General features: G+C 44.5%; 1 protein-coding gene across 2 annotated transcripts in view; it reads right to left on the reverse strand.

The window, feature by feature from the left end:
* The window catches only part of TXLNB (taxilin beta), a 64775-nt gene that overhangs the window by 14128 nt on the left and 36695 nt on the right, over positions 1-13952 (reverse strand). For both annotated transcript variants that reach the window (XM_090040521.1, XM_090040530.1), the window contains 2 exons: positions 8691-8885; positions 7156-7275 (listed from right to left, as the gene is read on the reverse strand). In XM_090040521.1, coding sequence (XP_089896647.1) covers positions 7156-7275; positions 8691-8885 — 315 coding nt within the window. The remainder of the gene's footprint in view (positions 1-7155; positions 7276-8690; positions 8886-13952) is intronic.

Genomic DNA, 13952 nt, shown 5'->3' on the forward strand with positions numbered 1-13952 from the left:
GAGAAGGCCGAGGGGGGATCTGGTGGCCTGTTACAAACTAGTCAGGGGGGATCAGCAGGCAATGGGGGAGTCACTGTTCCCCCGAGCACTGCCAGGAGTGACCAGGAATAACCGTCACAAGCTGGCAGAGGGTAGGTTTAGGTTAGATATCAGGAGGCGCTACTTCACAGTCAGGGCGACTAGGGTCTGGAACCAGCTTCCAAGAGAAGTGGTGCTGGCTCCTACCCTGGGGGTGTTTAAGAGGAGTTAGATGAACATCTTGCTGGGGTTGTCTGACCCCAGTACTCTTTCCTGCCATGGCAGGGGGTCGGACTAGATGATCTGCTCAGGTCCCTTCCGACCCTAGAAACTATGAAACTATAAGAAAAGGACCATTTTCTTGCAATTTCCCAGTTGGTCTAATAAAAGGCATCATTTTGGAACCAAGAGTTCTAGTTTTTTTGTATGTCTTCTTGTCTGTGACCAACACAGCTGCCAAGTACACCCCAGACATTGTGAAAGTTTGACACTAACCCTTCTAGTAAAGATAACATGGGCAGGATTTCTTGAACAATATATAACACAAGAAAGTGAGGCAATACCAGATAAATGTTGGCAGAACTAGTTCCATTGACAAATTATCAACACTGTCACCTAGAGCCTCCAGACCAGGGTCATATGAAGTTCAAGTTATGGTCAAATACTTGTTTACACCTAAGAAGCACAGAGGGAAGCTTTGGGATTAGGAGGAGTGGTGCCAAAATGGTGTTCACAGTAGTATAATTAAGAATGAGTGTCTGGCTCCTCTACAAACCCTATAGGACCTAATACCCGAATCCCTTGTTTTGACACCACTAATTTTAAACAACAGAGAACAACATTGGAACTTTCATGTTGAGTATATAATCTGCCCTCTACCTTGTCTTTAAAGCAAGATATCTCTACACAGTGTGGTATCTCAAAGTGGACACATATCCTACAGTTAGGTGAATTCTTTAGTGAATGATGAGTTTGCAGAAAAATGCAGTTTCATGATGACTGAACTTATTCACAAATCTAGGTCAAGACTAATAGAATAGAAAAAAAATCAGAAAGGCCAGAATATTATTACATTTCAACTTCTAATTTTAAGATTACATTTTTATGTTTAAATTGTCCTGACTTGTTAAAAAAGGTTAAATAACCCCAGAGTGAAAGCAGGCATTTTGTTTCAGGTGAAACACACATCTCAGTCAACACAAAAAAAAATATTTTTTTGGTTTGGTCACTGACCTGAAGAAGCCGTCATTTGTGTGGCTCCAGTTCAGCATCAAAGGAAACATGTCTATATACCTTTAACTCAGCCAGTTGGATAAAAAGTTGGCTCCACTCATGCAAAGCTCCCGTTGGCTTTTACAGAGACAGGATTTTAGCTAAGATCCCGAGTTTTGGCTAACAAATAATTGTCAGGTGTAAGTGTAATGCAGAGAATCACAGGGAAGTCCACCCAGCATGAAGCAATGATATAGATGATTTTTAGTTGGATGGGCCTAATTTTTGCATCTCTTTCTTGGTAAGGCATGCATATAATGTATGTGAAGCCTGTTTATTTGTGCTAACGTTTGACAATGGGCTGGATTTTCAAGGCTAGGCCTTGCTTTTTGTACCTCTGGTTTTTGGAGGAATGATGGGTGCTTGGGTTTAATGGTTTGAAACAAAACATTGAAAAACCTAAAGGCCTGTCATTCTCCAGACCAGTCATTAATTCCAAGGACTGCTTGGACTTTGATCATTATTGCTTAAATTTCATGGGAGTGTTTTTGGAAGTCTTTTCTGTTAGTATGTTGAAGTGCCCCCTACTCAGAGCCCTTAGGTCTCCTGCTATAATGCAATATACTTGAAATGAACTGACAAGGCAGAGGAAAGTAGTTATTTTTGATAATGAACCTCTACCTGCTAATGAAACCCTATTTCTGTTTTATTGCATTACTGCTTCCAGGAATAAAATCTTATGTAAGAGGCAAACTGCAGAGCATTGACACAAACCAGTATGACTTCTTACCTAGCCTGGAGTCATGTATAAACATAAAATTGGTAGAAACTGAATCATGAAAATGGATGTTTTTATTAATAAGATATGAAGTGGTAACAAGGGAGACCCAACTCATAAAATATAAATATATATTTAATATTGTGTTCGCACATATTGCTTCACTGAAAAATGTTTTGTAATATTTTGTTACTTTGGGCATGGTAGTGGCCTGAAGGCCCAATTAGCATCAGACCTTGTTGTGCTGGAGAACACAAGAACAGTTGTTGCCCCATAGAAATGCCCTTCGGAAAGAATTTAAGACAAGATATAAGAAGAAATATTTGGGGTTGACTTAGCAAACCCATGTCTCCTAAATGGTCTAAAGTGCTCCTGCAATTAACTTGATCCAAAATGTGTGTTACAAGTAAGACAAGGAAACTGGGGAGTCCAAATCATATCATAGATTCATAGATATCAACCAGATAGATATAGGATGATAGAGAAAGGCTATAATAGGCCATGGAAGCTGTGTGCTAATCAATTCTTAGGTTGTGCTGACCTCTAGGGAAGGACTTACAATACTAACTAGAGGCAAGGCTTTTTTGTGATATCTTTTACCGGACCAATATATAAAGAGCTGTTGGACAAGTTTGTGGGCATCCAGTGCCATTCCTCAGGTCTAAACTAGTACCAACTGGTACATTTTTTACTAGAGCTTGCGTTTTTCTTTGCTTGTGTAGGCTGAGCTGTGCACCTGGAGAGACAGAACCATATTAAATTGCTGTCTGTAATAGTGTAGGTAGCAATAGCGGGAGCACCTGAGAAATTTCTCTGCCTGCATCACTCTGTAGGTTTGACTTTTTCTGGCACTGCTAGAAATCAGAGTATTCCTGGGATGCTGAAATTGATTGGAAACAGTATTCAGAAGTTGAGAAACAGTTAGCTAAGAGATTCTGAAGTCAGACAGAAGGCAGCATAGAGCTCTTTTCATAGCATCTGATGAAATGAGTTGCTGCACATGAAAGCTTATGCATCTCTGATTCTGTTAGCTTATCAGGTGCATCTCTATTTTGCCTTATTCAGAAGTTACCACACTACAGACACACAGAAAAATGCTACTGAGTTTAGCGTAGAACTTTATTTTGCTTGAGCAGTTATGTACTTATATTTTATGAAATGGCTAGCTTCTTGACTCAGTTTGTCATTATGTTAAAGATGCATCCTGTCCTTGCTTTCTGGCTTGAGTAGCTGGGTTCCCCAGTTCTTGGTGGGGAACTACAGGAGGGGGAATCTTCTTCTGTGGACACTTGGGGGCAGCAGATTTACTCCTTGACCAATGCTCCAAACTCAGAAAGATTGTTTTGTTTTTTACTTTGTGGCAAATTTGAGCTATTAACTGTGCATAAGCATCTACATACTGAAAAAAGCCACTATATTCAATATAGAGTCCCCTGTTCATTCTGAGCTGATGTTCTAGGAACATAAATGTTTGTTTAATACTTTGTGGCATAGGTTCTTGAGTAGCAGGAACACATCTTAAAAATATCCTTGTACAATGCAAAATTTTGTAGGTCCAGCATGTCTAGCCAAGTGTGGTAGAGAATTTTTGTAGCTGGAGTAAAAGCACATATGAGCTACAGCATCGTGTTGAAGTTAAGACAATAAATTAGGCTTCAAAGAAATACCAAACAGATGCTTAGATAAAAATATTTGCCTAAAAAGTTTGAAAATTAAAAAAAAATGTAGCTGTCAATGTGATCTCCAAAACAGTATATACAAAGTTATAAGAGATGTTAGGAATATTCCAAAACACTTTCCTTCTCTATCCCTTTTACCTCCATAGTGTTGGATGGAGATTAATTTGAGAAGGCCTGCATCCAAAATGTCTTAATTAGATGTATTTTAATAACAGGGTCTTAAACTAAGTCTACAATATGATTCAAAAGGGGGACAAGTGTAGTCTAGTAGTCTGGAGGCAGGACTCTGAATGACGAACTAATCCTGCTCTAACACTGACTCATTATATGGCTTTCAGCCAGTCACTCGACTTCAGGTTTCCCTTGCTCTAAAAGGGTGATGACAATATATATGAACATACTTCAAAGGCAGGTTTGTGAGCATTAACTTGGATAATATTTGTAAAGGTTTTTGTACTTAAGGCCTTATTATTACATGCCCATTTTATATGGCTTTTTAGCTAATTGAACTGGTTCTCAAGCCTGTTATTTCAGAGGTGTTAGTCACCCAGAGCAGCACTGCAAAGAAAATATCCCCACCCTGTACAATTTGGAAGGATGTTAATTACAACTGCTTTGTAAAAAATGGAAATAACAGCAATGTCTCAATGTACCCTAGGTAACTATATGCTAGACAGAGCCAGCCAAAAACAGCAATGGCAGCCCCATGTGGTCAGCTACCTTCTGAGAGGACCACCACTTCTAGGGGCTGTATTTCTGGCACACACTGATTACTGGTTGATTCTCTTCAGCCTCCTTCATGTGTTCCTGAGTTCCTTACTGCTTGCAATCCCAAGTGGCAGTACTTGCTACTGCTCCAGCTGAGTGGTTGGTCTTCATTTGAATACTGTGTAGGGTAGGGGCGGGCAATCATTTTGGGTGGAGAGCCGCTTACTGAGTTTTGGTAAGCCATCAAGGGCTGCATGATAGGCAGTCAGGGGCAGAGATATATTATTTTTCTAATTTTTTTAGGGGTCCCGCAGGCCGGATAAAATGGCCGCATTTTTCCCACCTGGTGTAGGGTCATCAGAGCCAAACATCATAGGGAGGCAGAGAGGTGATGGATGCAAGGCCTTATAGGTTAATTTTTGCACAGTGCTCAACAAAACCTAGAATTTGTCTTGATGCTGCCTTTCACCTTTTTTGCTAAATAGATGAAATCTTCAACTGTTTGGAATCAATGGCAAAGTTCCCAAAGACTTCGGTATATAATTATTTCAGTGTATAATTACTCTCATTGTCCCTGGAATGGTATGATACTTCATGTTGTGTGCCCAGGCAAGAATATAAATCTCCTTTGCCAGATTTTGATTAGTTCCATGTTACTGATGGGGCGGGCCTGGGCAATCTCCGTTTTTTGTACTTACTGGCTGCATCTATACAAGATGCTAACTTCGCAGTACTAAAAACAAGTACTATAAACAAGTAGTAAATGACTGCAGAGTAACCAGTTACTTCACAGTAATGCCACCAAATGGCTTTTTTGTGACCTGACTTTGCAGTAGTCCGAGACTACTCCACAGTAGTGTCGCATCATGCTTTTTGCCATGCAACACTATTGCGCAGTAGTCGTGGGCTACTGTGAAGTCAGCATCTTGTGTAGATATGGCCACTGAATATTTATATCTGTACATGTATGAGGGAGACCCTCAATCTCACCTGCCTTTGCACATATACTAAAGTGATGGGTGCAATGTAATAGGATAACATACTCACAATCAGGATGTTTACTATGAACAGAGCTGTGCAGAACTCAGAATTGAATTCTTTGCAACAGAAGAATTGCTTTATTATTTTTCGGTAGTCAAGAAATTAGTGAAAATTAAGAGCTGCCATTTTCCAGAGGGGTGCCTCCAGTCTAATGGAGGATGCCTTGAGTCTAAAAGATGAATATGGGTTGTCAGTGTGACAAAGTAATTAGCAGAGCTAACCACACATTGTCATGCATTAGTAGGTGCATCACAAACAGGTCCAGGGAGGTGATCCTTCCCCTCTCTGAAGCACTAGTCAGGTTGCAGCTGGAGTACTGTGTCCAATTCTGGGTGCCACAATTCAAGAGGGATGTGGACAACCTTGAGAGGGTCCAGAGGAGGGCCACTTGTATGGTTAGAGGCCTGCAGGGAAGGCCGTATGAGGAAATGCTAAGGGTCCTGGACCTTTTTAGCCTCCGCAAGACGGGAGATCTTGTGACTGTATACAAATTCACTGGAGGGGCAGCAGGGAATAGGAGATGCTGTGTTTACCAGGGCACTCCTTGGAATAACTACGAACAACAGCCACAGACTGATAGACAGCAGATTTACGTTGGACACCAGAAAGAACTTCTTCATAGTAAGGGTTGCCAGAATCTGGAATGGGTTTCCCAGGGAGGTGGTGCTCTCCCGTACCTTGGGGGTCTTCAAGAAGAGACTGGACGAGCAACTGGCTGGGGTCACATGACCCAAGGACTTTTTCCTGCCATGGGCAGGGGGTTGGACTCAATGATCCCTTGAGGTCCCTCCTGACCCTAGCATCTATGAATCTATGAAATGGCTTATATAAATATTTTCCTTGGTTTTGATCCAGTTGTGAACCTAGCATTTCATGCAGCTCTCAAACCAGAGAACTAAATCCTAGCCCTTCCTAAATTCCTACTAGTGGGTAAATCTGGGTGTATGTACACGTGATGCTACACTGATGTAGCAACACGCTACAGCAACTATGTCTATGCGTGTCTGTTTATTTGTACTGTTTCTCCCTGTTAAGCATGGTTTAACTTCCTAGTTTTTGCCCATATTTTGCTTTGCTATTGCCATCTTCCAGATTACATGTCAAGACTATTCATTTCCCAGACAATGTGGGGAGAGTAGAGGATAAGCACAGCTTCCTTCATATCTCATCAACACTCCTTTAGAATCAGCTGAAGGGCTGGTGCGAAGTGACTCATTCTTGTCCATCCTGAATTGACTGCATCACTTTTGCACTGCTTTTAGCTTCTGCCCAGCCCTGTGAAAGGCCATTAGTCCCCTGAGGTGAGTTTGTTACTTCAGTGTGACCGTATGACCATATGACTTTGTTCTCCTGACAAAGTGTACTGTTTTATTATATTCCTTTCTTTTGAAGAGAGAGAATATGGGATATCAGAGGGATTCTTACCAAGTAACAGCACAGCTTTGCCCTTTATATGTAATTATCTGTTATGGTTTACTTAAAAACTGTTTAGTGCTAATGAAAGGTGACAGTCTGATAGTCCAGGAGACTGCTTTCCTCTCAACTCAGGACAGAGTAGCAATGAAAGACTTCTTCACACTGTTCTGCCATTGTTTCAGAACTCAGACCAGGAGTGCCACCAAGATGAGGGGTGAAGTGGCAGTAAGGGGTGATTTAGGGGTTAGGCTATTGCTAGATAGAAGACAGACAGGCCATCAGACAGATAACACAGATACATACATATTCCTTTTCTCTCTGATGTCGCTCCTCTGCTTCCTTCATCATTTCCTGTGACTGCTCCAACTTGGCATCTACCAGTTTCTGTTGAAGCTCTCTGTGCTTAAATATTTTGTCAAGGTGCTGCAAGAAAACAAACCCTGCTGAATGTGCAGGTTTACTGACGCATATATACCCTCATGCTCAAACTTGTATGACTGCCTTCTGGGACAAGAATAAAACTAAATGTACTGCAACTCTCAAACCACAATGTTCCCAGGAAACTGTAACACTTGTAAGAACAAGTTGTGTCGGCATTTACTCTGGAAGTGAAACCAGTGCACCTAAAAATGCTTGTGTGCCCTTTTCAGAACTGGGCATTAAAATATATAATATCTATCTGTATCATCAGTATGATCAAAGAGGCCAGCTAGAGCTCAAATAACCGCTCACCAAAACATAAATATATGTGACACACAGTTAACTGGTGAAGATTTTTTTGACTGAGACAGGATTTGGGAAACAAATCTCAGAGCTAACTGAGCCCATAAAGAAAACAGGCACTTTAGGCCCATATCTTGCAAGGAACCATTTATGTAACTGCAAAGGTTTACCACCACACAGCTCCATGCAAGATCAAGGACTTTGAGTACAGAGCATCTACCCTCATTCAGCGTAGTATGTAGACATGTGGTAATCTTCAAGCATGTATGCTGTCCTACTCAAGTCAATACCACTGTTTTTATTTAACAGATGCAAAGTTAAGTAAGAGCTTGAGTGCTTAACTGGATACCCATGTCTGATCTCCTGACCACACTTCTTGGTAACTTGCAGGGTCAAATCTTCATTGATCATGATTTTTTCTCCTCACGAATCTATGTGCTCCAGCTCAACCTCATAACACAGCAAGAAGCACTGGGTGAATTTATTTAACCCCTATACACAGGAGGTCAGTCAGACTAGATGATCTAATAGTTCCTTTCAGCCTTTAAATATATGTATATATAACAGCATCTCCAAAAGAAATGCCAAGAATGAACCTTCTGACTCTTGTACCCCAGAGTAAACCATGACACTTTCACATAATTACAGGATTAAAAATCCTGACAATATCCTTTTACTTTTTTGGCCCACTACTAAAGACCATCCAAAGCACATACATTTCATTCAAGAGAAATCAGGAAGGTTTGAAAACACTTCTTAAACTGTTGTATGAATTGAAATGTTATGATCAGCTGTGATATTTACTGAAAGGATAATATCTATCAAAAAGGCTGTGTCTGCCAAGTAGAATCTATTCAAAATGCCCATGTTTACATTTTTATTAATCTGTAGAAAGAGGGACTTTACCTGCCTCCTCTAAAGTCTTTGTTAAATTGGAGCATATTCTTAAATCTTTATTGTGCTACGCATATGATCCACTGCACAAAAGCCTCCATGAAAACACAATTGTTAATGAGTTGGGAGGACAGGAGGGCAATAAGATTGACCCTTATACACTTCAAAGTCTGCCTCTGTCTACCTATTGTCTGTTTGGAAGGCATTCATATTGTTCTCACCTCCTCTCTGAGTTCATATTGATCAATGATGCATTTCAGTTTCTCTGCCAACTCTGTGTTCTCCTGACATAGTTTCATATTCCTTTCACTTTGCTGTTCAATCTGAGACTGGATTTCACTCAGTGTGCCCTGGAAATGATTAGTTATCTCTTTTCTCTTCTCATCTTCCTCCCGTGCCTGTTGGATTGTTTCTTCCTGTTGTTAAAAAGGTAGAGAACATGATCATTTAAATGTATAACACAACCAATTTGAAAAACATAATGCATTTGATTAGTGTGAGGGTTATCACTGAAGGATTACAGGGTTGCGTTTCTCTTTGGGGCCCTGTCTATATTTCACATATCCAAACAACACGTATGACTATAAATACATAGATCAGATTACACAGCAACCTTGAAAAAAATGAGGAAAACAAAGTCTTGCATTTAAATGAATACTCTTCAACCAAAGGGAGTACCTTTACTCCTTATTTTACAAGACAATGAATGTGGTGAAATTAGGAAAAAAGTCCTAAAACATTTTATTTGACCTGAAATAATGTGTTGTGATTCATTTTGATTTAACCTGTTTTCTTATAATGGGGGTCAATCAGGCCATTTTGAAAAGAAAGTCACCAAGGCCCCTCCCTTGCCGGAGCTTAGCAACAGGTTCGCACCTCTTGCAGCCCCAGCAGAGCCCTCAGGCAACCCAGGCTCAACCACAGCTACCGCCCCCGCTCTCCCCAAGACAAAGCGAAAGGTGTTTGTTGTGGGAGACTCCATCCTGCGGGGCACTGAGGGGGCAATCTGCCGCCTCAACCCCTTAGCCCAGGAAGTCTGCTGCTTCCCGGGGGCCCACATCCGAGACATTGCGGAGAGGATCCCGCAGCTCCTCCGGCCCACAGACCACTACCCCATGCTCCTTATTCAGGTGGGCACCAATGACACGGCTCAGAGCACCCCCAGCCAGGTCATGAGGCGCTACAGGGAGTTGGGAGCGGGGCTTAGGGGTCTGGGAGCTCAGGTGGTGTTTTCGTTGATCCTCCCAGTCTCAGGCTATGGGCTGAGGAGGGAGAGGAGGATCCACGCAGTGAACCAAAGACTGTGGTGCTGGTGTCATCGGGAAGGCTTTGGCTTCCATGACCACAGCCCGCTCTTTGGCAAAAGAGGCAGCGAGCTGCTGGGAAAAGATGGCCTCCACCTCTCCCCCCTGGGGAGGAGGCTCTTCTCAGCCAGGCTGGCTGACCTGCTCCACCGGGCTTTAAACTAAGCCCGCTGGGGGATGGGGGGACTACTGCCCCTGCTGGCCTGCTGAGCAACCCTTGCAAAGCCAGCAGACCAAGGCACTTAAGGGAGCCCACCCCTGCCCCAGCCCTGGCACAATCTGTGGGCAAGGCAAGAGCCCCTAAGGGCACACTTGCCTGCCTGTACACTAATGCCAGGAGCCTGGGTAACAAGCAGCAGGAGCTCATCCTCCTGCTCAGTGCAAAGAATTATGACGTCACTGGGATAACGGAGACCTGGTGGGACTCCACCCATGACTGGACCATGGGTATAGAGGGCTATACCCTGTACAGGAGGGATCGTGTTGACAAAAGGGGCGGGGGTGTAGCTCTCTATGTGAAGGAAAGCTACATGTCCCTGCAAGCTGATGTTGGCGACCAGCGTGGACAGCTAGAGACCCTCTGGGTAAAACTTCGTGGGGAATACGGCACAGGGGACACAATGGTGGGAGTCTACCACAGACCTCCTGCTCAAAGTCCTGAGCTTGACCAGGAGTTCGCCCGGGAACTGACTGAGGCCGCTTGCTCCAGGACCTTGGTTTTCATGGGTGACTTCAATTACCTGGACATCTCATGGGAAGATCACTCAGCAAAATCTGAGCGGTCGCAAAGCTTTCTCTCATGCGTGGATGACCTCTACCTGACTCAAGAAGTCTATGGGCCAATGAGAGGCAAAGCGCTGCTCGACCTGGTACTGGCTACGGGGGACGACCTAATCAGCGACCTAGTGATCTATGGGAAGCTGGGTGACAGCGACCACGAGCTGATCACCTTCACCATCCACCGTAAAGCTGGCAAGTCAGTCAGCAACACAGAAGTCCTTGACTTCAGAAAAGCCGACTTTGACAAGCTCAAGAGGCTTGTCCGTCAGGCCCTTAGGGACCACGACCCCAGGGAGATGGGAGTTCAAGAAGAGTGGTTGCTTCTCAAGGAAGCAATCCTCAATGCACAAGCTAAATCTATTCCAACACGGAGGAAAGGCAGCAAGAAGGCACAGCAGCCCTCCTGGCTCTCCAGGGACCTAGCGGACCTCCTCAAGCCTACAAAGGATGGAGGACGGGATTCACCTCCAAGGAGGATTATTCTGCACTGGTCTGGTCCTGCAGGGAGCAAACCAGGAAAGCCAAGGCTGCAACTGAACTCCAACTAGCTTCAAGCATCAAGGACAACAAAAAGTCCTTTTTCAGATATGTGGGGAGCCGGAGGAAAAGCAAGGGCAATGTTGGACCCCTGCTAAACCAGATGGGGCAACTGACAACTGACACCCAGGAAAAAGCCAACCTATTAAATAGGTACTTTGCGTCAGTCTTTCATCAGTCCCATGGGACGCCCATGCCTGCTATGGGACAGGGAGATCCGGGTGATGGGGATCCCCTACCCTCCATAAATGCTGACCTCGTGAAGGAACACCTTGAGAAGCTGGATACCTTCAAGTCAGCCGGCCCTGACAATCTGCACCCCAGGGTACTCAAGGAGCTGGCGAGCGTCATAGCCCAGCCCCTGGCATGGATCTTTGAAAACTCCTGGCACTCTGGTGTAGTGCCCGAAGACTGGAAGAAGGCCAATGTGGTGCCGATCTTCAAGAAAGGGAGGAGAGTGGATCCGGCTAACTACAGGCCCATTAGCCTGACTTCTATCCTGGGGAAGATCTTAGAAAAGTTTATTAAGGAGGCCATCCTTGATGGACTGGCCCAGGCTAACATCCTAAGAGAGAGCCAGCATGGGTTTGTTGTGGGTAGGTCTTGTTTGACCAATCTCATTTCCTTCTATGACCAGGTGACCTATCACCTGGACAAGGGAGAAGAGATTGATGTCATATAGCTTGACTTCAAAAAAGCTTTTGATCTGGTATCCCATGATCACGTCTTGGCCAAACTGCCCAGTTGTGGCCTTGGCTCCACCACGATCCGCTGGCTGGGAAATTGGCTTCGTGGTCGGACCCAGAGGGTTGTGATTGATGGCAGTCACTCATCATGGTGCCCTGTGACCAGTGGGGTCCCTCAAGGCTCTGTCCTTGGACCCATCCTGTTCAACATCTTCATTAATGATGTGGACACTGGAGTCAGGAGTGGACTGGCCAAGTTCACCGATGACACCAAACTTTGGGGCAAAGCATCCACGCCAGAAGACAGGTGGGTGATCCAGGCTGACCTGGACAAGCTCAGCAAATGGGCAGACGAGAACCTGATGGTGTTTAACACCGAAAAATGCAAGGTTCTCCACCTTGGGAGGAAAAACCTGCAGCATCCTTATAGGCTTGGCAGTGCTACATTGGATAGCACTACAGAAGAAAGAGACTTGGGGGTCATCATTGACCACAAGATGAACATGAGCCTCCAATGCCATGCTGCGGCTAGTAAAGCGACCAAAACGCTGGCTTGCATCCATAGATGCTTCTTGAGCAAATCCCAGGACATTATTCTCCCCTTGTACTTGGCTTTGGTGAGGCCACAGCTGGAGTACTGCGTCCAGTTTTGGGCTCCACAATTCAAAAATGATGTGGAGAAGCTTGAGAGAGTCCAGAGGAGAGCCACGTGCATGATCAGAGGTCAGGAAAACAGATCTTACGATGATAGGCTGAGAGACATGGGACTCTTTAGCCTGGAAAAGCGTAGGCTCAGGGGTGATCTGATGGCCACCTATAAGTTTATCAGGGGTGACCACCAGGATCTGGGGGAACGTCTGTTCACCAGAGCACCCCAAGGGATGACGAGGTCGAACGGTCACAAACTCCTGCAAGACCGTTTCAGGCTGGACATAAGGAAGAATTTCTTTACTGTCCGAGCCCCCAAGGTCTGGAACAGTCTGCCAGCGGAGGTGGTTCAAGCACCTACATTGAACACCTTCAAGAGTAAATTGGATGCTTATCTTGCTGGGATCCTATGACCCCAGCTGACTTCCTGCCCTTTGGGCAGGGGGCTGGACTCAATGATCTCCCGAGGTCCCTTCCAGCCCTGATGTCTATGAAATCTATGAATCATAGAATAGTAGGGCTGGAAGGGACCTCAGGAGGCCATCTAGTGCCATCCCTATCCAGCTTGTTTGAGACAAATTCTTATCTAACTTATTCCTAAAACTACATAATTCTGTCACACAACTACAAAGCACTTTCCACTAAACCACCAAAAGCACCCTAACCTGCTACAGATAAAGCACGGCAACAAGGGCTGCCAATGTCCTGCTACTACAAGAGTTGTTAAAATTCACTCAAGAGTCCAAAAGTTAGTTTAGAAAATGTCAAAGCAAAACATTTTGACATTTCTCAAATGAAACATTTCATTTAGAAAAGGTCCAAATGCAATGTTTTGACTTTCCATATTTTTTTCACCTATAGTAGTGGGGGCCAACCTTTTTGGTGTTTTTACCACAACTTAGTCTGGCATCCTCCCCAAGTGCCACTCCCATCTTCTTATAGATTCATTGATTCATGGAGTCGAAAGGGACCTCAGTGGGCTATCTAGTCCAACCCCCTGCCCCTGGCAGGCAAGAAAAGAAACACCAACCCTGGGGTAATGTGATCCCAGCCAGGTACCTGTCCAGTCTATTCTTGAAGACCCCCAAGGATGGGTCAAGCACCACCTCCCTTGGGAGCCCATTCCAGACTCTGGCAACCCTGACCGTGAAGAACTTTTTCCTAATGTCCAGCCCGAACCTTCTCTCTAGTAACTTATGGCCATTGTTCCGGGGGTGCCCTGGTGAACAGATCATCACCTACTTCATGTTGCTCTCCCCTTATGAATTTGTACACTGCCACAAGGTCCCCTCTCAGCCTTCTTTTGGAGAGGCTGAAGAGGTTTAGGTCCCTTAGCCTTCCTCGTAGGGCCTTCCCTGCAGGCCTCTAATCAGACAAGTGGTTCTTCTTTGGACCCTCTCCAGGTTGTCCACATCCCACTTGAACTGCGGCATCCAGAACTGGACACAGTACTCCAGCTACAGTCTGACCAGAGAGAGGGAGAATCACTTCCCTGGACCAGTTGTGAAGCACCTACAGATGCAGGACA

Source organism: Crocodylus siamensis, chromosome 1 (genome assembly GCF_052110815.1).
Source record: "Crocodylus siamensis isolate JL-2025a chromosome 1, ASM5211081v1, whole genome shotgun sequence".
Classification (NCBI taxonomy): Eukaryota; Metazoa; Chordata; order Crocodylia; family Crocodylidae; genus Crocodylus; species Crocodylus siamensis.